Source organism: Haliotis rubra, unplaced genomic scaffold (assembly GCF_003918875.1).
Source record: "Haliotis rubra isolate DU_JTF1 unplaced genomic scaffold, ASM391887v1 Scf381, whole genome shotgun sequence".
NCBI classification, from domain to species: Eukaryota; Metazoa; Mollusca; class Gastropoda; order Lepetellida; family Haliotidae; genus Haliotis; species Haliotis rubra.
The window spans coordinates 267,571-293,480 of NW_025767059.1; the positions used below are offsets into that span (position 1 = coordinate 267,571).

Here is a 25,910-nt window from a genome sequence, read left to right on the forward strand (position 1 = left end):
CAAATGCTGCACTCGGCAATATTCAATCTGTATGACAGCCATCTGTAAATAATGGAGTCCAGACAATCAAGTGATTGACATTGTGAAGCTAGATCCACGCAATTGGGATACGATAACAAGCATCAGCCAAGTCAGCAAGCGTCCTAACCACCCCTGACAATCCCTTTAGTAGCCATATTCAACAAGCATGGGTTACTGAAGACCAATTTTTACCCAGATAATTATAAAACCTAAGATATGATTCCTAGAAAACACACAGAACAGTAGCAGTTGGAGGATGCAAATCATAGACAAGACCAAGCGGGCGCGAATGATCCTCAAAACTGATGGAGACTAAACTTGGGAGGAACGTACCACATGTCAATCTGTGTTGAGTACTCTGTGGACCCTAGTAACACATCCGGTGGGCGGTACCTGCAATAACAGTCATAAGATTATGTCACACAATTAGTGTTGGGAATTGGTTGAAATCTCACAATTGATGATTGGTTCGATACCAACGACCAATCGTCGAAAAAAAATTGGTTAGCGTCATTTTTTAGATTTTCCTATTCAGGTTGTAGTTGCAGACAAGTATAAAGAAAAAACATTTGGTTCTCGGTTGTTGTTTGGTTTTATTTAGAAACTGCACAAATTATATTTGCAAATTTCACATCCAGTGGAAAATGATTCAGTTCCAGTGTAACATAAACTTCCCAGATCCTTCAAGAAATATTCAGTCATGACTTTTCAGAAAGTGAAGTGTGTTTTCTAAGAATTAAACACGTTTTCTGGCCCTGACAACGTCCTAGATATGTTCCATCATTAAGTATTTCAAACTCTATTCCTATTATGAGAAAATGTGATCGATTGCTTGGTCGTTTGGCCACTGCGACCAATCTTCGATTATTTCAAGAGATACATGATTATTATTGTTGCTACACCATTTCTACACCAAGGAATGCAACTCTGCATAACAAATCGTGGTGCTTTCGTCACTTGGTCACCCCTGCTTTTCAAACCTACAATCATTATCAGGGTGAATTCGGGATCCAAACCAATGATGTCTGGCTCATCCAAGGGACATAACTCTGTACAGCACGACTGGGCCAACTGTCCACTTACCCCATCACTGATAAATGATTCAAGTAATAAGGTGACTGCAATCCCTCAAAGAAATGTCTGCCAAGGATTATGTTAACCAAATATTTAACAATTCTCTGATGAATACTTTTAACATTCATGAACCACAAACATGTTGCCTGATACTGGAACAACATCTTACCACAATGTGACAACTTCATTTGAATATGTCTTGGTTGGAATTGACTTTGCTCTGGCTAAACCTAAAACATGAAAAACAAACATGTAAGACAATATTTACCATAATCTTATTTGTCTTGATTACCAAAACGTTTGATGAAAGTGAGTTATTTTATAATGATCTACATTACAACCTACATCCCTCTCCACATAATAGTGGTACACACATCATTGTTGATGTGATCTGTAAAGAGTAAGTGAGTGAGTTTAGTTTTACACCGCACTCAGCAGTATTCCAGCTATATGGTGGTAGTCTGTAAATAATCGAGTCTGGTCCAGACAATCCAGTGATCAACACCATGCGCATCGATCTGCGGAATTGTGATGTGCAAGGAAGTTGCAATGCTAATGAGTGAGTGAGTTTAGATTTACGCTGCTCTTGGCAAAATTCCAGCAATATCAAGGCGGGGGACACCTGAAATGGGCTTCACACATTGTACCCATGTGGATAATTGTACCCGGAGAAGTCTTTAACCATTGCGCTACCCCAAATGCTAATGGCATCAAACCCCATTGTTATTAATGTCATGTTGCACTGTGGCATGGTTGATGAAGTAGAAACAATAAAGTGTTGATAGTAATGAGATTAATACTTTGACATCAACACTTCTTGACTTACATCAGTTTCACCCCCTATGTTTATATGGACTTGGATTGGGTAATGAAGACTATCAATCGCCAACTCCCTTAGCAATATTCTCAAATGTACTTGTAAAAACTTGTATTGATTATCCTTTCACATGATAATTGATGCCATCTTGAAAAACCAGCGTCTTCATAACATGATAATAAACATTTATTTCAAGAGTTGAAATTTGATTAAGAATTGACTTCAATATTTTTTGGCTTTTATTGAAGTATAAATGTCAAATCTAGCATGATCTTATGTCCATTACTTCTTAAACTCAAAGTTTATTAACTAGATGTCAAAGTGTTGGCTAAGTCAACAGTAATAGTTCCCTGACTGTCATGAAACAGTTAGACCATTTCGGATGTCTTCTAATTTTATTCAGTGGAAAATAAATGCATAACAGATTACCCAGTTAGTCAATCAAATGCATGGGATCACTTGCAATTCATATTTCACAAATTCTCAAATTCCACTTTTAAATGTATAATAAATACAATATGTTGACATTAAAGTTCAATGTACCCACGGTAAGTAGAGTTGAGCATGTATACGGTTACCCCTATGGAGTCATGACGTGACATGTGCCCAATAGCCCCCTGATAGCTTCCGAACATTTATCTGCCGTTATCAGACGGTGCCAGGATGTGGAAATGTCAGCCATGAGCTGCTGGCCTTAACATCCAAGCTGGCTCCTCCTCATCACATTACACAGAACACATGGGGATGTCGGCCATTGCCAGCTGTTAGTTCATGCTGCATATAGCTCACAATTACCATTCTGTAGTGAAGCTTACATGAGAGAACCCATTATGGTGATGTCACGCTATATTGTGCTGGCTGTTCGGAGCCACGATTGCATTTGTCATTCTGAGTATGTTTTTAAGCACTGACATGACTATAGATCATAGTGCAAAATTATTTAGATATTACCTGATAACTAGAACATGGTTTTGGTCAGAGAAATCACTCAAATCTGTTCATTCTGAGGTTGAATAAACTGATTAAACGATTTCACCATTACCAACTGTATGCTTATGTAGAAGACATCAGTTGCTTCAAATGTGTTTCGCCAGTTATATTCAAGTGTATAGTGTCTATTTGACCAACAGGCAAATGCGATGACACTATAACATTTCTTTTTATTTAAACCTCCCAATGCTTCTGTTGTAAACATTTCAGATTGTGATACTTCATTAATGCATCAGGAAAGATGTTAAAACCCTTTGTATTAACCTTAAGACAAGAATAATTAAAACATTTGTTTACTTGAACCAATTTGTCCTGCTTGAGCCTAGTAATTATTCAGCCTTAATCATTTTGTACTTACTTTGACTATAAGATTTAAACCTGTTTGCGATGTGAATTCTTTGGAAACTATCATTTTGAAACAGGGTAATTACAATTATACACCATCAATCATTCCCTGGCATTAGAGTATTTGCAAGAGTGAGTGAGTGAGTTTAGTTTTACGCTGCACTCAGCAATATTCCAGCTATATGGTGGCGGTCTGTAAATAATTAAGTGTGGACCAGACAATCCAGTGATCAACAGCATGAGCATCAATCTGCGCAATTTGGAACCGATGACGTGTCAACCAAATCAGCGAGCCTGACCATCCGATCCCGTTTGCCGCCTTTTAGTTTATGACAAGCATGGGTTGCTGAAAATCAGTTCCAACCCGGACCTTCACACGTCTCTAATTTTGAAATGAATGATTACCCGCTTAGATTACTGGGTTCGGACATTGTAGCTGAAATCATACTGAGTGACTGAGTGAGTTACGTTTTACGCCACTTCTAGCAATATTCCTGCAAAAGCACTGCAGGGTACACCAGAAATATGCTTCACACATTGTACCCGTGTGGGGAATTGAACCCGGGGTCTTTAGTGTGACAAGCAAACGCTTTAATTACTGGGCTACCCCACCACCACCAGGGGTGGAAATAACATTAAAATTGCTAGTGTACTCCTGTACAGTGGCACATGTAAAATCACTTGCCCTGATAATTTTTCCACTATACCAGCCGTTTTCTTGTTGAATTTTTAAAATAAACAACATAATTAACATTGGAAAGTCAACTGGACACCGGTACAGTGTGATATAAAAATTTGCTTGCCAGACAGAAAAAAACACTGGCCTCGGACGTCGGGCAATGGGTTATTTCCACCCCTGCGCCACTGAAGTCATAGACTGTACGTATATCATGAGGAGAGCTCATTAAACCTCTATATGTCTCGTGTGCTATGTTTATTCTACAGATATATGAACACGTCGTAAAAGTTACCAAAGTCTGCCAGCTTCAGCTCCCCACGCTCATTGATTAGAAGATTTTGTGGTTTCAGGTCTCGATGGAGTACACGGCGCTTGTGACAGTACGCCAACCCTCGTAATAACTGGTACAAAAATATCTGGAAAAAAAATACAAGGAATTAGGAACTCCTTACATTGTTCTATGTGTATCATCAGTTCACCTGAGTTAATGTCTGCATTTTTAATCTGAACAATTTTGTTGGTGTTGTTTGTCTGTTGTTTAGCAATATTCCAGCTAAAGGACAACCAAGTTCTATGGATAGTCAACTTCTTTACTGCAATTAGTGTGACGGTTCGGTGTAGGTACTAACACTGTTATCAAGCAAGTTACGATTTATCATCAGTTGACTATCCACAGAACTTGGTTTTTCTTTATCTTTACAACTTCTAAAAGGCCTCTTAAAGTGAGTGAGTGAGTGAGTTAAGTTTTACCCCGCACTCAGCAATATTCCAGCTATATGGCGGTGGTATGTAAATAATCGAGTTTGGACCAGACAATCCAGTGATCAACAGCATGAGCATCGATCTGCGCAATTGGGAACTGATAACATGTGTCAACCAAGCCAGTGAGCCTGACCATCCGTTAAGTCGCCTCTTACGACAAGCATGGGTTACTGAAGGCTCATTCTAACCCGGACCTTCATGGGTAAGGCCTCTCAGAGAAGTAATATTCCAGCTATATCTATTTTGAAGAAAGAATAAAAAGCAATAGCAACAATTTGTTAAAAATACACTGATGAGGAGACTCAGAGTTTGAATGTTTTTTTTAATGAAATCTGGAAGCAAATGTTGGGCAATCTATTATTAGACTGACTTACAAACTTCCTTACAAGGGAGATAAATCCAGTGACCTACCTTAACATTGGTCATGCTCATGATGTTGCCACAGTCATCCATATACTGTTTGAGATCCTTTTCCTGAAACAAGGAAGGATGTACAAGACTTCTTCAAACAAGTAGGAGACGCCTAGCAGGAAGCTCCATCATGTAAACAAAGATGAGTCATCATAAACTCCCACATATCATCAATTCAAAAACTTTCTGATGTAAATAAATCAAAAACAAAAACTCAGCTTAGGAGACTAATGTGAAAAATATGTGAAGCAAAATTGTTCACATACATAGTCAAGTGCTTCCATGTGTGTATTACTAGCTTGGAGTAATGCTGACTTTATAGTGATAGCCAACTGACAGGATGACACTATGCTGTGGTTTAATGTCCATACTTCACTCTATGTACTGACTCAAAGCTGGCCAATCCTTTCTATATCCCCTTAATGCTCATTGCCAGGCAGTACCATCATTTGACATGGACTGAACCACAGACCTACCACTCTCATGGAGTGAGTAGAGTATGGTTTTATGTGTTAGGGATATGATGTTGTGGTTTAATGTTGATACTTCACTCAGACACAGTATATTCCAAGCTGATCAATCCTTGCTATATCCCCTCAATGCTCATCACCAGGCAGGGTAATAACAAGTACCATTTTTAACATCTTTGGTTGGGACTGAACCACAGACCTGCCACTCTCATGGAATGAGTGAATAAGTATGGTTTACGTCGCTTTGAGCAATATTCCAGCAACATCACGGCAGGAGACATCAGAAATGAGCTTCACACATTGCAACCATGTGGGGAATTTAACCCAAGTCATAAGCGCTTGAACCATTAGGCTACCCGTCCACCCCCTGTTATCATGGAAGATGCTCTATCCTCTAAACCATGAACAGGGTCAGTGACAAAAATATGTACATGCTTTCTGTAATCTACAAAAGCATTGTATTGTTATTCCGAGAATATGCTTATTTTTGTTCTGTGATGCATTAATCTCTAGACACAAATATTTTATACATGGCACTGTAGTCTAAAAAATCAATGTCTTGCACAGATAACAGATCTCAGCTGACAAGATCGTTTTAAGTGTGGCAAATCTTCCCATAATAAGTAGGTGTTACATCTAATGCAGACCATCACTACAAAATCAACAGGAGAGTGCTACATACGAGATATTCAAAGACAAGCGTCAGAGACTTGTCCGTGTGTATTATATCATGTAGTGTGACGACATTGGCGTGCTTCAGATCTCTTAGCAGTGACACTGAAACAGATAGAGGTTGGCAGATTAAAGTACATCCACAATTATTATGTTGTGCATATTCCACTTTCCCTACAATTTGCACTCATACATAGCATTTGATTTATCTAAATATTTACAAACACCTATGTTAAACATGTTTTTCTTGAGAGACTTGCAACTTTGAATATCTCAAATTCAGTGACATTTGAAGCGGTTTGATTAAAGACATACATATTGATTTGACCAAAACTATTTGAAGAAATCATAGGGCATTATCTGAGATCTGGTTGCCTTGAATTTTAAGACATTCATTTCAGAAGGTAATTGTAAAGGAACTGTGAATGTATTATGAACCCTGCATAAAGATATCATTACTTACAGAATACACTATATCAACTCAGACTGGAATAACGTGAATATTATAATTCCTGAATTCCAAAAGCTAAAACATGCCCAAACCGCTGCATTATTACCCTTGTTATTTGAACAAACATGTATATTAGCTTTTCATTCTCAGCTTCCTGGGGATCATACAAACAGTTCTAAATATCACACACCTTTGCCAGTATAACAGAGATTTAGACAAATAAACCATCTAATTCACTGTGATCCAGGACTGGTGTACATCGCTGGAAGTGACAAGAGGCCCCTGATCCTGCAAGCTGGGACCTGTTTATCAGTTTCACTAATATTTACTATCACTTACACTAAAGGGAATCTAAATGTGGTGATGGCTGGGTTGAAAACACTGATGGCAGTGTAGGGGGAGACAACTTACAAACCCTTGTACAGGGGCAGACAACTTTTGATCATGGCAATTCAGGTGTAGATAACTCACTGCCCGGCAGCCATGCTCCTCACAGTGACAGCCTGTTCATGGAGCTCTCTGTACTATTGCTAATCAAAGCTCCTCACTGTGTTGGGCACCCCATAAACATACATGAATCACCCTTATGTTTACAAGTGATGACTGTATACTCTCCTACCGGCTACAGTGTATTGGTTTCAACTTTGCTGTTCCAACTATATTTAACAAAATACATACATAATTCATCAAGGATAAAAAAAAACTTGTATAAATTAATAAACAAGATTGGTAAGTCCCTGTAGACTAACAGAAAACCCTTCCTTCCCCCCCTCATCAAGGAAAAAAAGATTAGTTGTCAACCTTTTCTGAAATCACTATAATATTATTCCCAAAACATAGTCACACAAATATATATCACTGTGTTTGGGATCAGAAGTGTAAGTTTCAAGATTGTTGAAACAGCTGCTAGCACATGGGTGACAGCTATGATAGCTTGAGGGTGATGAAGGTATCACATGTTGGACAGCAGCTTGCTTGTTTTCAGGAGCAGATAACTCACTTGTCTGGCATTGAAGGGCAGGTAACTCACCTTCCCTGATGGCTGTACAGGGAGCCCCTTCTTCGTGCTCCAGCCTGATTTCTTTCAAGGCAACCAGGTTGTCAGTAAGTCGACTTTTCCCTTTAAACACTGTTGCATATGTTCCCTGGAAAGATGAGCAAATGAGTATGGCTTTATACTGCTTTTACCAACACTCCAGTAAAATGAAAACAAGTGTTTGTTAAAACAAGATTCACACTGTACGAGGGGAATTGAACCCAGGTTTCTGGTGTTTGAAGTGAACTCTCTAACCACAAGGCTACCCCACTACTCGTTATGGAGAGATGATCTTTTGACTGACCAAAAATACAATCAGCTTATTTGCAAGGGCAGCTGCTGATATTAGCCTTCTAGCACAAACAGGTTTGTTAAAACAAGAGACGCAGCTTACTAGCAGCTGGAATGATGTCCGTATACATCAGTCTATCAGACTTTCCAGTTGACTGTTGTAACATTTGATAAAGCTGCATCACAGCATAATAGAGACAGTAGAAGTAGAGGTCATGTGAACACTGGATGTTTGACATCTAAAGTATCCAAAGGAGAACCTATTATCACTGTAAAACTTGACACTACATACTTTTCCACACCATGTTCTGGAACAATAAAAGGTTTCTGGGATTCCAAGACACCTATCAAATCCTGAAAGCAGTCCAGTGTCAGAGATTAGCCAATGATGATACTATAAATGTCCCCGTAGAGAACCTTAAATCACTCAGTGGAATGGAACGGTGAACAATGTTGTAACTGCTATGGGTACACACCACAGTACAAGAGTTACAACAGTGACACTGTGGACCTGACCGAGGCAGACAGGGGACATAACATGAGGTATCTCATGGCTATGCTGCATTTACTGATATTCCAGTTAAATGGCGGTGGTCTGTAATTGATCAAGTCTGGACCAGACAATCCACTGATCAACAGCATGAGCATTGATCTACGCAACTGGGATACAATGACATGGGTCAACCAAGTCAGCGAGCCTGACCCCCCCGATCCTGTTAGTAGCCTCTTAAGACAAGCATTGCTGTACCGAAGATCAATTCTAACCACATTTGTTGCATACAAGTTGAAAACCAATGAGACATAAATTGATACGCTGAGAATATATTGTAGCCAAATAATGGCAGTAAACCATCCAAATGAAAATTCACGAAACAGCACTGGAACAGTTCCACAAGCACAGACCTTGAGGAACAGGAAGTAGGAAGTCCTAGTAGTAATGGCCAAAACATTGTTAAGTTGAGAACAGTTTACTAATTTACTCGCAAGTCAGTTTGGCGGGCAGGATACAACTGATGCTTCATGGATGGGACATGCGAGCCAGAGTCAGTCAACCATAGCAAGGTTTAATCAAGCCTGGCTTCAATAGCTGATGTCTACAGATGCTCACATCAGTGATGTAGAGTGTATTTACAAACTTGCTGTATCTCACCAATCACTGACAATATCTGGCTATGGAACAAACAAATGGTTACATTACACTAGAACTGGAATACGTGTGGACACACAGATATAGTATGAGACTTAATTCTTGATATCTGATTGGCTTGAGACTGTGATATCTGATCTTGATTGTCATGAGAATTCACAACCATCAACACAATGCTGTCTGTGGCAGGGCTTGAAATAATTGGTATTCTGGTAGCTAAACATAGTACACATTCTCTTGTGGATATTCTCATGGCAATGGTTGGAAACAAATTATCACAACTTAAAACACCCCTTGCTACAGATTTACATGTTATTGATACATGTTATTGATACATGTAATTGATACATTTAATGGAAAAAAGGAAAGAAGAGAAACGTATGTACATTAACAATGATCACCCAAACCTTTTTGGCTTCTTATAAACTATATCCAATTTACATTTTTTGTTGAAATCTAATATAGCCTATGTACAATATAAGTATAAATGTCACAGATCCTGGGAACTATAAAACAATTACTATATAACTGATTTAGATTCTGTACTTGATATGTGGAAATGGTTTGTAAATCATTAGCTACAAAGTCTATAAACCACAGTCAATAAACTCTTAAAGTTCTTAAATGTTTATTTGCTACGTTTAAAACAATAACCATAAAACTGATTTTCAGGTTAAAATGTACTCCAATAAAAGGGTTCTGGAGGTTTCAAGACAATGTTGTCAAGCTTTTGCAGCTGAATTAGTTTAGTCTAAGAATCTGTTTTAGCATTGTGTTACTTCAAGCATTGTAACAACCACACTCTAAACTTCAGCCCGCGATAGCTTTACAAACTGCACCTACTTTGGGATTCAAACCCATTACTTACTGTGACACTAACAACTTGGCCATTGGGCAAAAGCAATCTACCTAGCATTGAAGCCTCCTTCGGAAGTCTTCTCGTGTTTTACAATCTCTCAACTTCCGTTATTATTCAGGAAAGAGCTAAGAAAAACAAGCTGCTTTCCCTGAAAATTCACACGCCCCTGATGAACACAAGTAACTTCCTCGTCATATATGGATGTAAAATATTGTGCTCTTATCATGCATGAGGTAAAACATTTTTCTTCAATTCTCCAAAATGGATCCTGATGTTATAGGCCCTTGAGAATCCCAATAAGAGACTGGTTGGATGAGAAAACAGACTCCTTGTCGGAGTTTGTAATCGTGTCTCTCTATCATCCATCGATAAATGCAATCCTTACCTCCCCAAGCTTGTCCAGTTTGGTATAGGATTCAATCTTTCCAAAACCAATTTCAGACTGTAAAAAGGTAAAAAGGAAAAATATTAATTCAGCAATATTATGATGTGAGGAAAGCTCTCAAAGGCAGAAAGAATCAATACATATTAATATCAACTTTCAAAAATGAGAAAAAAGCAGGCTTCTCTTCTAAATTGCCTGGTTTTATGGTATGTGAATTTCATAAATTGAAATTCATTACAAACATGAGCAGCTGAAGTCAGACCAGTCAGATAATCACATTTTCTATAAGGGAATGAGATGTCAAGACTTGTTTCACACAAACACTACAGAGATATAGTCATTGGCCAATAATGACATAGAGAATATTACTAATAATTTAGCCCAGCAACATTATTGAAGCATCCAGTAAGTATGGTTTTACCATACTTTTTAACAATAATCCAGCAAAATCATGGCAGGGGACACCAGAAATGGTTTCACACATTGTACCCATGCAGGGAATCAAACCTGGGTCTTTGATGTGATGAGCGAACACTTTAACCACTGGGCTACCCCACTGCCCCCAACCTGTTAAGTACAATCATAGGAACTTGAAACCAGTGGTTAAAAGTATGAGCACGAGCGTGTTGGGATTCTGGGTGAGAAGAAGTTTCCATCATGCTCTGCTAGTTGTAAGGGTGTCATTGATGGTCAGACTTGATAGCATGTCACTGTACGGTGATGGTGTAGATCTTTGCTCACAATATCCCTGACTAGATTTGTCTAGACTAGACAGTTTACAGGCAAGCAATATAGTCAAGTGAGTCAGTGAGTTTAGTTTTACACCACTGTTACCAATATACCAGCAATATCATAGCAAGGGACACCAGAAATGGGCTTCACACATTGTACCCATGTGGGGAATCGAACCCAGGTCTTCGGTGTGATCAGCAAATGCTTTAACCACTAGGCTACCCTACCGCCCTGTCATATAGACAAAATACTGACCACAATGAATGACAAAAAAGGAACTACCAGTCATTCAGGATGCAATGACAAAAAACATCTCGTTCAGGTATTAAATCTCACACAAGGTCATTTACACTGCTGTTCTATGACACAGTAGACAAAACTGAAGCCATGTCCCAGTCCACCTTCATGTACAACCTCAGCAGCAATCTCCCTGTCAACACCATCACTACAAACCCCCACCCAATCAACATTATTCGCCTCTTGTAGAGAAACAGGTACACTGAGGACAGTCTGTAGCCCGAAAATCCCAATGCAATCAAATCATTACAAAGCTTGCTATAGCTGTGACAAAATGTGCCTACCAGAGACTTCCTCCGTGACCTCCGTGACAGTTGGCCATCGGGACTAAGGGTCAGATTTTGGCGTGCTAGGAAATTTTCTGGAAGACGGATGTCAGCCGGTAGAGACAACCTCTTTGTCACCTCCTGGAAACAGAATAAACCATTATTCCACATATTCAACATTATGGCTTCCATTGTTGCAGTTTCGATCCGATCCCAAAGGAAAATCACACCAATTCTTTACATCACTAAGATTTTGCTTAGATTGTAGATTTACTTCACTGAGCTATCAAATTAGAAATAATTAGTCAATTTCCCCGATAACTGTATTGTCTTGTGTAATGTGCACACAACTTGTCCAAAAACACAGCTGGATGTGAATTTTACATGCTATAATGAATTTTGATGATTCATTCCAAACTAATGCATTTTCATCTGCACATAATACTTGAAATTCTATTTTTCCAAAATACTGAATCCCCTAAGACGTGCACATTATACTTGGGTGTGCACTATCATCAAGAAAATATGTACATATTTGCAATGGAATGACAAGAGGCTGCAATTTGTAACAGGAAATCATCCATTTACCACAATGTAATATGATTTTAGCTATCACGAGACATAAAATCCTACTTGGTTTACTCTGGAACATATGTATGATCTAATCGCTTGAACCAACTTCCTCAGTGCTTGTCCAGCTCTAAGAATATCTTGGAATCATTGGACAGGATTTGCTTTTTGTTCTGAACACACTGATTGTGCCATGGCTCAAATCAGCAAACACTCTTAACGCAATTACTGCAGCAAGATGAAAGAACACCAAGAAATAGTGAGGTAGGATTTACAATCAGTTAAATTAGCAACACTTCTTTCCCTGTTGGTTTAGCAAACCACAACTCTAACACTCGCACATGAAAACACTGTATGCATTACGTGTTAATACAACCTTTACGAGATTGCATTCTAGAAATGAGGAAATCATTGCAAGCTCAGACTTTTTATACAGTCTGGCCATCACTCCATGGTGGTCTACATGCCAGTATATTCCCCCACACTGTAAGGGAACATCTTAAACAGATCGGATCCTAAATGGAAACAGATCGTCAATTGAGGTTGACACCTCTGTGGCTGTTGACTAGATTGTCCACAAATTGTTTTCTTCAAAGATTTTAGTGGTTTGGTTTGTTTGTTGTGTAACGCCGCACTCAGCAATATTCCAGCTATATGGCGGTGGTCTGTAAATAATCGAGTCTGGACCAGACAATCCAGTGATCAACAGCATGAGCAACTGGGATACGACATGTGTCAACCAAGTCAGCGAGCCTGACCACCCGATCCCTTTAGTCGCCTCTTATGACAAGCATGGGTTGCTGAAGAACAATTCTAAGCTGGATCTTCACGAGTACAAAGTTTTAAGTGAGTGAGTTGGGTTTAATATCACTTTGAACAGTACTGCAATTGTATGCAGGCATGTTAGCTTCATGTGGGTGGTAAAAGGTTTTAGATTTAATTACTAGTCTTAAATTTTTATCTGTGATAATCTAGTTGTTTTACTGTCCTTCGTTGACAGGTTTCTATAATGTACCTTTTATTTTGTAGTAATCTATAACTTGATTTAGTCACAATATGGCTGAAATATTGCCAAAGTGACTTTAAATTTTAACTCTCTCACTCACTCATGTAGGTGGAACGCCCGAAGTGTTCCAGGTGAGACCTACTAGCTAGAGTATGGAGACAACAAAAGCAGGAATATAATCTGTTTGAATGAGAATTCAAAGCCTTAAACCAAAAGATATATTTATTTTCATGTAATTCAGATATACCGCACCACATTATCCACTTTCATTTTGAAAGTCTTTTTGAGACGGTCCTCACATTTCCTGAAAAAAGACATTTTCCCCGCATGCGCAAACCATTTCCTGACAGCATCTTTCTTCAGGTGATGTTGTGTGAATGGATGTTCGCAGGGTGGTTGGTGCTTGCATTGGTTCTATTCAGATGACAGTGTACTTCAAAGGAGAAACTATTTTAGAGTTAACTAAATAAGGGCAGATATTTCATTCCTCTGGTAGACCACACTGTTTCCACACCAGCTGGTTGAGTTTGAAGTGAGGACAATGCCACGGTAACACAGAACACGTGGCAACTGTGGCATGGTGTTATTTAACACTCCATGTCAAGCAAAACCAGGTTTATGGTTCCCTGTCAAGGATATGTTAATTTCTCAGGTTGTACTTTTGTATTTGTTTGTTGTTTACCACCGCACTCAGCCATATTCTAACTATATGGCGGCCGTCTTTACATAATCAAGTCTGATCCACACAATCCAGTGATCAACAGCATGAACATCGATCGACGCAACTGGGATATGATGACATGTGTCAACCAAGTCAGCAAGACTGACCATCCTGTAAATCGTTTCGAGACTATCTCGACTATCACGAGAAGTAACCAAGATTACGCGAGAGGAAGCCATATTTGTTTCGGGGTCAGTGCGCCGTGGAAGTGTGGGAAACCACGTGCGAGATTGGAAGATTAAAAGAAGAATTTTAACCACCAGAATTGTGTTGTCTGTCACATCCGATCCCGTTAGTCGCCTCTTAGTCTTACGAAAAGCATGGGTTACTGAAGGCCAATATTCTAACCCGGACGTTCACGGGTATTCCATATTGGGACCTGACAGCTTATGTAACTGTGGAAGACATACACCTGGTCTGGTTTTATATCGCTTTTAGCAATATTCCAGCAGTTTCATGGAGGAGGACATTGTACCCATTGGGGAATCAAACCTGGGTCTTCAGTGTCACAATCGAAGGCTTTAACCACTGAACTGCCCCACAACCCCTGTTCTGAAAACATTTTGGGTTTTATTCACTAAAAGTGCTTGCCCAAATGCACCCAGTGCATTCTGGTTGTATCGCATGGAGGTGGGTCTGAGTGCACGTGAAATTCAAAGTAGTTTTGGGTATATAAGACAGTGGTAAATGATACAACGGGCCCATTCGTCCCATAGGCTTGTAGGACTGATTCATTTTGCTATTGTGGCATTAGATTGTTGTACTTGTATTAGAATATTGTGGTGTTTAGAGGTTAGCCAATTAGCCTTATTTAGATGTTTCATTTCAAAGTTCATTTTCTACACTTTAAGAGAATCGTGTTTAGTTTATTGTAAATTATCCATAGTTCTCTCACAGGTAATAGTTTTCAGTTACATAAAATTTGTTAGTCAGCTCCGCACATGTTTATTTCCACTGCACAACAACCCCTTGTCGTACTATCAACACAGCTTACCTCACTAAACCTCCTCTGTTTGTTGCGGAGTCGGACGGGAGAGATGACATCCTCTTTCTCGTCCGACGTGACTGATACCTCCTCACTTTCTCCATCAGATCCGATTCTGGGGTTCTCGTGTACAATGCCTGCAATACAAGCAATACAATTAGCTTATAATAAACCACAAACCAACAACACACATAAAACTGGAAAATGACAATTCATGTCATTAGGAAACGGTGAGTGAGTTTAGTTTTATGCCGCACTCAGCAATATTCCAGCTATATGGTGGCGGTCTGTAAATATTCGAGTCTGGACCAGACAATCCAGTGATCAACAGCATAAGCATCGATCTGCGCAACTGGGAACCGATGACGTGTCAACCAAGTCAGCAAGCCTAACCACCTGATCCCGTTAGTTGCCTCTTACGACATTAGGAAACAGAATATATAGTAAACAGTATGTGTGACACTAACAGGTGACACCTTCTGGCATCGTCACTGACATGTCCTGAACCGATCCTTCCTATACCACTGAAACCAGTCCCAAAACAGCAATGCAATATACATAACATATCATTACAGCAAAACTATTTGACTCTTGATGTCTTTCAGTGGCATTTAGAAGTTGTACATTGATGTCCAAGTTATTTTTTTATGGATTAAACTTCTTTATAATTTACTTCATAACAATTCATTCCAGGTCCCTTCATCACCTGATGAAGGAGACCTGGAATGGTCTCAATCAAACGTTGTGAGGGAAATTATAAAGAAGTTTAATCCATATAAATATCTTGGATATTTGACTCTTGTTCCTGGCGCTGGAGGAGTCCCCATACTTAGTCTCTAAATATATATTACTTTGATAGAAACCAACAATTCCTTGTATATTGAGTCCCCCCAGCTGTGATACAGTCATCCTTTGGGGCAGAATTGTTTAATAGGTGAGCAATGAGTAAATGAGTAATCTCCCCTGGTACTAAGTTAACTCCCCTGCCTAGAAGCATCTGTTCCACGTAACACATCAGCTGGAGGGATACAGGCCTTCACAACACTGCATCACAAACATATGACTATTAATCGAGCTAACTTTATTAAACATATTTACATTTTCCTTCTTCATTTTCAGAACTGACACTGTGGTAATCTAGACTTGCCACACAGTATGGACTTGCATGGACAGCATTGGGTGTATTTGTTTCAGAGTCTGTATGACAGACTACTCAAGATTTAACACTTTTATAAATTGTCAAAGTACAGACTACTGTGGATTATATTTGGTTGATGTTTAGTGAGTGAGTGAGTTTAGTTTTACGCGCCATTCTTAGCAATATTCAAGCAATATCATGGCAAGGGACACCAGAAATGGGATTCACACATTGTACCCATGTGGGGAATTGAACCCAGGTTGTCAGCGTAACGAGAGAACGCTTTAACCACTAGGCTAAAGCATTGGTTGCTGAACATCAGTTCTGACACAGACCTTCCCGAGGTACTGCAGATTAATGGATTGTTGTTTATTTATTCTATTCAACAATATATTGTTCAAACATTAGTTTTTGCTAGGTAAAATAAACAAATATATTTAAGAATTCAATGATGATATTTCTATAAAAACTTTCCAAATATGGATCCAGTTGAAGTCTACAGTTCGCAAGCATACCGGTACATCAGTTACCAAAGAACTGTCGTAACTGGTTCATGATATCTGATACAGATGGCAAAAGAAAGGCTGACTATAAGAGCAGAAAACACAAGAGCTCAATTCAGACTCCATCATATTTATCTTTCCAGCTAAATCCTTTTCATATCTTCACATTCCACCTCATTTCATGCAGATAATTTCTATTTGGGAAACCCACAGTAATATATACCAGAATCCTGGATTCCACAGTACCAGCAGCATTTCCCTATCAGACACCCAGTATTGAGAATGCTGCTGCTTCAGTGTACATATATAACCACTTGTAACTCAATCACAGCTGGCATCTGATCTGCCAACCATTAACAGATAACCCAGATCATACTCCTGGATACCGGGACAAAATAGGTCACCTCTTCATTCAGTACACCAGAGTTCCACTCCTTCATCTCACACCTTGACCCACCAGCAATCAGTGTTGGCATGAGTTAAGGCCAGCATCATCAGTGAGCATCACGTGAAGGGAGCATCTCCCCACTCCCGCCCTCCCCTGTACACACAAAGGACTAAAATCTCCCAAATCATAATGTAATGCCTTCGGTAAGCCTTTTCTCCATCTTGAGTATTGTCATATATTTATAGAAGGTAGCTGCACCTATTCTGACACACTGCCAGCCGTGAGCAAGAATCTCTACAATATGGTTCCATACCAATTCCCATAAGGAGGTAACAGTACGTTGGTAATTGTCCTGGTTCCATGTTCCTGGGTCATTCTGCCATTTTGGAACCATGTGTGAAAACACGCAAGCCTTCACCTACCCCAAGCAAACACTAGGGTCTGAGTTATAGCAGAATTAGTGTCGGAATGTTCAAGATGCACAACAGAAACTAAATCTAGTGGAAAGATCTCATCCATCGTGTCTAACACAGGCCATTACCTCCGCTCTCCTACAAGTTTGGAGTCAGCGACCTTGCACCAAAGACAAGGAAGCGTGGTGTGGATGTACGTAACCTTACCTGCATTCCTCCTATTTCTGCTGCGACAGTTACATCCGATCCAGTTGAGGCCATAGTCAAAAACTTTGGAGATGTATGTGAACATGGTTCATGCTAGTTCCCGAGATTCGCCTAACTCCTGTACTGCTGCCCATTAAGTCCTGGCAGACTGTTGTTACACTGAATGGGCTAAGGAAGGGGTGAGGGAGGGAGGGGAGGCAAGGGGGAAGAGTTGGCACATACACTTCCCCTTGCAGCCTTAGACCAGATGGTTTTCATCTTCCAGAAACAATAACAGTCTCATTTCCTGTACTGACAACATGCAGCTGATCCAACTAGGAGAGTACAATAGTACGGAAGTCTTATCTATAATTTTATATCTGTGACACAGTTTCCATCCGTTTCACATATTGTCCTGCTCTCATCAATGATAGAGAAGATGTCATGTTATGCTTCCTTCATGAATGTTGTTTGACATCATTTACACTGAATACGGCATCCAATGTTTTCAGGACAAACTGACAATTTTTTAAAGTTTAATAGTAAAGGAAACAGAACATTCAAAAATCAAACAACAACTCACAGAGCAGACAGAGATTTAAATGTTTTACGCAGAAGAAAATAGAAGATTTGATTGACATAAAGAGACATGCTCACTCCACTGCATCAATGCCTAAATTGCAAACACAGATTAAAGAAAGCATATGGCCAACAGAACCCATTAAATCTGGGCCATGTTCCTTTAAAGAATACTTTGGTATCTGTTCAACAGTTTCTCAATTTACCATCTGTCTAGCATGAAACTACACAGGCGATGTGCATCTGGAGACAACATGTCCTCGGTGACCTGCTGACATGTTCTGCCTGGAGCGTCTCCGCCACTCAACTAGGGGTGAGCAGTGGGTGAGGTGAGTGAGTTTAGTTGTATGTGTCACTCAGCAATATTTCAGCTATATGGTGGCAGTCTGTAAATAATCGAGTCTGGAACTGACAATCCAGTGATCAACAGCAGGAGCATTGATCTGTGCAATTGGGAACTGATGCCATGTGTCAACAAGTCAGCGAGCCTGACCACCCGATCCCGTTAGTCGCCTCTTACGACAAGCATGAGTTGCTGAAGATCAAATCTAACCCAGACCGTCATGGGTCAGGGGTGAGCAGCACTTAACACAGGGGACTTTAATACTGGGAGGGGCTCCAGAGGTCGGAGAGGTGAGATAGCACAGGTACTAGTGAGGTATTGCTGCTGTAGACTAATGCTTAGTCTCTGAATATATATAATTTTGATAGAAAACAAACAATTCCTTTCAAACTGATAAGGAGCCCCAGTGACATGTGAGATTCAGGGTGAGTGAGTGAATTGGGTTTTGGGGTTTTACACTGCTTTTAGCAATATTTCAGCAATATCACGTCGAGGGATACAAGAAATGGGCTTCACACATTGTATCCATGTGGGGAATCGAACCTGGGCTTTTGTTGTGACGAACAAACACCTTAACCACTTGGCTACCCCACCGCCCCAGGAGATTCAGAACCTGATGAATCTAGACTTGCTTCATTTAGGATTTAACATTTCAGAAAGGGTTAGGGAGAAGGGTAAATAATGTGGTTCAAGGACTGTGAGACAGACTATTGCTGCTGCTGCTGCTGCTACTGTTGCTGGTATGTAGTAGCCTGTCTCAGAGTCCCTGTTTTCCTTCCACCCAGTCCTGAATGCAATGTTACTGTTGAAATGTATTTGTCATTGATGTTTATTTTTTTCGCGTCACGATATGGCTGAAATACTGCTGATGTGGCAATAAATATAAGTCACACTCACACTCACTAAACACTCACTCACTATGTTAAAGCCCCAAATGAAATAAGTCTAGACTGAAAATGATGCTGTGTCCCGAATCAGGTTTATTGGATTCAAAACATATTGATGCAAACTGATACCTTCAGACAAATGCTGAAATATTTTGAACACATATTTTCAAAACAAAATATTTACCAACTCAAAATATCGCAAACTCCCTAAAAATATAAACAGCAATGAGAAATTCATTTCTAATCTCCAAAAGATGAAAACGACAAATTGATGAAACAAACTCATCCCACGTCGCCTCAAACCGTAGCCTGCTACTGCTCGCACTGTGGCTGTTCATGTTACAAAGAAGACTCCTTCACGATCTACAGACAAAATATCACCAGTATCGTATATGGATGATTGTTTCCTGATAGAGAGCTATCAAGCGGCTGCCTGAGGGAGCAATTGACGTCATATGTGACACATCAAACAGTCGTCAGTTTCCTGTCTGAATCATGTTCTTTCACAAGACACTGATGATGTGTGTGGCCGGACTACAGACAGTCGGGATATACAGTTACAACAGGGAGGATGTTCGGACTATTATCTTCTGGTCTGCAGATCGCTGATGGCATGGCGGATGTGCCTTTCTCCATGTTGACAGAAAGGTTACTCGTTTCAGAAATAGTCAAATTATCGTCAATACAGGAAATCAAAATGAGGTTCTACAAATAGGATTCTACAAAAAATATTTAGGAACGTGCATTTGAGGAAGATTGTTCACAGAAAGATACTGAAAAGATAAACGATATGTGCTATCTATAGCAAACAAAGTTTAGTTACACATTATTCCATTTGTGTTTTTTACATTTGGTGGTTACATGTATAGTTTGTTTTTTAATGATGCATGCAGCAATATTCCACCTACATGGCGGCAGTCTGTAATTGAGTCTGGACCAAACAATCCAGTGATCAACATCATGAGCATCGATCTATGTAATTGGGATACAAAGACATGTGTCAACCAAGTCAGTGAGTTACAAATCCCATTAGTCGCCTCTTATGTGTAGCTGAAGACCAATTCTATTATATATATATTACATAAATATATCATATCTTATATTTATACCATCAAAAAGGTTATAAAAATGACATGCTATCATGGCCATCATGAAAAGGAAACTGTCCCAATAGAAACATCCCCTCTAATTGTAGTGAGTATGGTTTTATGCTGCTTTTAGCAATATTCCAGCACTATCACGACAGGGACACCAGAAACGGGCTTCACACATTGTACCCATGTGGGGAATCAAACCCGGATAACTGGCGTGACGATTGAACGCTTTAACCACTAGGCTACCCCACAGACCCACTATGATACAATGTTGTATTCTACACATCTATAAGGATGCAATCACAATCGGGCACACAGTGCATCAGTGAAACACTATCAGCTGAAGCACGCCAAGTTTTGCCATTTCTACCAACAATAACAGACTGATAACAATAGGCTGTGCTTCTTCTCTCAATGTCAATATCCCCCAGCTTTCATAGACACTGTTAATGCTGCTCAAACCAATATCGCCATTGACGTCACACATCTAAACACAAAGACTCCCCACTTAAAAGAAACCCAACATTACCGCAAAAAGCACCCTTCTCTGCCAAGCGCATAACATTCAACAGGATATTTATAATATTGGACAAGAAGGAATCAAATGGTCTCGTTCTGTGTGATAAAAGGAAATGGGGGTTTTATGGCCCCCTTGTCTGTGTTAATGGTTCTGTGTTGTAAAATACTAACAGCCTGATGACTCGGAGATAAGCCATGAACTGATCTGCAAATAGATTTCGATTAACCAGCAATAAGGGAGGTAACCCTACCATGTAAACACCTGTTTTCCTCTGTTGCCATATCCCGTATTACTTACCCAGGAAGAAACAAATGGAGTAACGATCACATCTATAATTCATACCTGGATACGAAACATTGAATAATAAATCAAAATCCTTTCAATAATCATAAGAAATCTCTGCTTAAAACAGACTACATTGTATACGTCATATTGAATATATATTATCAATGCTATAGAATATTCACTCTAAACTGAAGCATATGCCATGGGCATAAAAGACAAAATAACGGTGAAAAGTATATGAATGATTCACGGAGTATCAGTGTTGAGAACAGGTGTTTTTGAGTTGAGTTTCTCTATAAATATAAATCTATCTGTAGGAACTCCTGAATTATTGCTTTAGTTGAAATTAATAACGTTGAATCATGTTTCAATGTCAATAGTTATTTGGTTCATGGATATCAGAACAAGCTGGAAGTATTCTGTTATTTTCACTTGGGTGGTCTGAGTGACAATACAAACTAAACTCTCTCATCAAATCAGAAATACTGCCATGTTGGTTTGTTGTTTAACGCTGCACTCAGCAATATTCCAGCTAAATGACGGCGGTCTGGACCAGACAATCCAGTGATCAACAGCATGAGCATCGATCTACGAGACTGGGAACCGATGACATGTGTCAACCAAGTCAGCGAGCCTGACCACCTGATCCCATTAGTCGCCTCTTAGGACAAGCATGGGTTACTGAAGATCAATTCTATCCCGCATCTTCACAGGTAAATATTACTGTGGAAAACAAAGGAACACCATGACACTATCTAATAATTGTTTGTTGTCGGCCTTATGGGTTCCATGGTCTCAACATGATTACTTTTCTGACATTTTATGTTCCTGTAGCCAACAGTAGATTGTAGCAATGTCATTTAATGACAGACATATTTTTTTTTGGATTTGACTGATAACCATAATGTCAAATGAATAAATATCTAATTGTGAAGTTTAAAAAACTCTTCACTCGTTTATTCACAAAGCCCTTTAGTATGAACGTTTTAACAAAAAGCCTATGGTACAATACTGGCGCCATTGTTTGTTGTATAGTGCAGCACTACATTCCAGCTGTATGATGGTAATCTGTAAGTAATATTATATAGGTCTTGAAGTCAATGATATTTAGTTTAATAAAAACCGCTAAATCATAAAAATAATAAGTACAAGTTGTCCCAGCTCAACTTGACCTATCTAATATGACTGACTGACTGAGTTTAGTTTTACGCCGCTTTTAGCAATATTCCAGCAATATCACGGCGGGGGACACCAGAAATGGGCTTAACACATTGTGCCCATGTGGGGAATCGAACCCGGGTCTTCGGCGTGACGAGCCAATGCTTTAACCACTAGGCTACCCAACCGCCCCCGTCTAATATGAGGAAAGAGTTCTATACATCCATTGACATATCATGAAGTTGTCATCGTATCTCAGTTGTGTAGATCGATACTTATGCTGTTGATCACTGGATTTTCTGGTCCAGACTTGACTATTTACAGATCAAACATATCATGCAGTTTTGGAGTGAGTGAGTGAGTTGGTTTTAATGCTGCTTTTAGCAATATTCCAGCAATATCACGGCGGGGGACACCAGAAATGGGCTTCACACATTGTACCCATGTGGGGAATCGAACCCGGTCCTTCGCCGTGACGAGCGAACGCTTTAACCACTAGGCTACCCCACCGCCCCTGCAGTCTTGGAGCAAGTCTAAGGACACAACAGCAGCAGATGTCATTATTTCTAAAGACACAGCTATTATTTCTATTTTAACAGTCACATGGATTCAACTTGGATCAACAGGAAGAAATTCCTCTACAACAGGCAACTGGCGGCAGAAGTAAAGTCAGCGGGGAGCTGCGACCACGAAGCTGACAGAACCTGGCGCCCTAAGATATCTTCAAGAGATCCCAAACCTAACCCACTCGCTCATCCTGATCAACAGCAAGTACTTTTCGCATAAAAAATAACAGGTATATCCTGCAAATTACAGAAAACCATGATGGGACTTCATTATTTTCCCAGCCGCCACCTGCAAGGTACAATAACAAATCAACCCTCCCATCTGTCTGCGGAATACCCAAGGAGGAATCAAACTGACCACAGATGGCCGTGTCTGGGTCCCATCATATAGTCCCCTCGATATAATTAATTACATCTTTGTGGTTTCTCTAACACCAACAAATTGATTCGCCATTATCTAGCACAACTGAGATTACAGCGTAATAGCATCAATTTAGACATCTTACACCCTGCTCAGCTAAAACTGGACTGGCTGTGGAGGATATTCTCCATCAGCAGCCCCATTGAAATCTGTAATCCCTCATCCCAATGGTCAGCGGAAGTGTCCAGCTCAAATCAATCTGACTGTAAGACGGTTTAAATCAAGGCCAACTAGTTGTGAATGGGTATCCTTGTCTGTTCTAAATGCAGCAATAATGTCCCAATTACCAGACTAGGCTGGGCCTAATGGAGGCCTGGAGCCCCATGCTGATGTGTCTGTACACCGAGACTGGTACATTTACAGTGAATAATCAACTTGTGAAGTTTGTAAATTACATCAACACATTTTTCATCTTATCCACGATAAATTTGATCTTCATGGTTGATTGTCTTTTGAGTGAAGGTATTTCAATTCTTGTTAATTTAGGTCAATGATTAACACGCTACTATAAATAAGTTAAGCAGTGATTTCATTCATATACTATTCACACTTTGCTAAGGATCAAATCATTGATTCAACAAAAAACTATGATGTGGGGTCCAATTTGGTTTAAATATCTAAGCTTATTGTAAGCATGGATCCTAGGTTTCAGTATGTCACTGCATCTTGTGGATCCCGTACCTGCTATTGACAGGTGTTGTGTACTTGTCAATGACTCGTTCCATGATTTGCAAAATGGTTGATTGGTGCCATGAAAACCATTATTATGGTTACTCATGTATCAAGTGCATAAGGTTAGATTAAAGTGGCTGTTTGCCTAAAGAAGGGTTACCATATTACTATTTATCCAGTTTTAAATGGATACAATTTCAAATTATAAATCTACGTTTATCCTCGATAATCTCCAGGGTATGTGTTACAATCACTCTCCACTATACCCTGGATGCATCCGAGGCTTGGCCCAATGATGTTATAACCTCCCTTGGCTGGCTTTTTATCCAATCAGGTGTCTACGCTGGGAAGTTGAGCGAACCAATCACAACTCACTTACGCTTCTTAAATTATCTAGCCGTTTAAACTTAGCAACACAATTGATGCAGAGGTACTCTGAAAGAGGCAGGAGTTCTTTTACATATTATTTTAAAGTTTCAGATCTGTCAATGTGTCTGTATTATTTCTCCAAAAATCTGAGCGGCACTGTGAACAAACCTACGCGACTGTGACCGCTATCTTTGTTGACACTGGCAAGCTCGGATGTAATGGCGGCTTAGCTGATTGGCTACTGTGAGAATGCAGAGCCAGCAAAGGGAGATAATATAATTATCGGGCCAAGTCGTGGATGCATCCAGGGTATAGTGGAGAGTGATCGTAACGTATACCCTGGAGATTATCGAGGATGGGAATTTTTGTGATCCTTAACAAAGTGTGAGTAGTATATTACTACAGTATTAAAAAAGACAGGTTAACTATAGTAATATGAAAGTATCGGGTGTTCTTCACTACTTTTGAGTAGTATATTATACCGTTTACAAGTTCAGCCTTATCAAATTTCTGAAATTTGTCAGAATTTTGAGAATAATTTCCCAGAAAGATTTCTTCTAATACAAATCATAATTATCAAAAATACAGGAAGAGTAAAAGACATTTGGTTTTACTTTACTCAAAAAACCCAGAAAATACATCATGAAGAAATGAACAAGTTTCATATGTTTCTTGTGTATCAGGACTTGGATAAATAATCTAAAAATAACACTGATATAACACCAAGTACAGTGGAGCTCAGCCGGCATGTTATTTATCAACTCGGCTGTAATCGGATATCGCAATGACGTTAATGTGAGTAGCATTCAGAATTCATTAATGTTTTGATTTCTCAAATCTGAATTTTATTCCCCTCTTAGCATGGGGAGCAGATTTATCTGCGAAGTACGAAGCTCGCAGGAAATGAACATTTAACAACGTTGGTTTATCTTGCCACAACTGATGTGAAGCAACTGCACATTGGGAGATACAGAAGGGGATAGAGACAGAGATAGAAGAGGGGAATGACCACATAAGAACCTCTCAGCTGATCCACATGTTGGACAAAAATAGGCCTCCCAGCTCCCAAGGTTGCCAACACTCAACAAGAGAGCTGATATGCTCAGGCAGAAGTACAAACACAAAATGTGTGTTCTTCAATTCCCTTAATAGGCATCACCATTAGAGGGTTGTCATACGCCTGCTTCATTTCTTACCAAACTGAAGGTCAGTCACACACAGAACATTCCCTGCATCCATTGGTGGAATGTTTCTTGTTAACGTAAGCTGATATCTATAATGTTCAAAATTCAGGTGGTCCTTGGTACTTGAGATTTGTTACTACAGTGTTTGAATCTAAGACCATCTAAATCATTGGGTAAGTGAGTAAGTGAGTTTAATTTTACGCGCCGCAATTAGCAA

General features: G+C 39.6%; 1 protein-coding gene across 1 annotated transcript in view; it reads right to left on the bottom strand.

The window, feature by feature from the left end:
* Nucleotides 1-25,910, bottom strand: part of LOC124286379 (cyclin-dependent kinase 17-like) — a 93,160-nt gene that overhangs the window by 6,724 nt on the left and 60,526 nt on the right. The window contains 9 exon segments of the mRNA XM_046722741.1: nt 355-414; nt 1,265-1,325; nt 4,219-4,342; nt 5,100-5,162; nt 6,252-6,346; nt 7,723-7,837; nt 10,411-10,467; nt 11,724-11,846; nt 14,997-15,124. Coding sequence (XP_046578697.1) covers nt 355-414; nt 1,265-1,325; nt 4,219-4,342; nt 5,100-5,162; nt 6,252-6,346; nt 7,723-7,837; nt 10,411-10,467; nt 11,724-11,846; nt 14,997-15,124 — 826 coding nt within the window.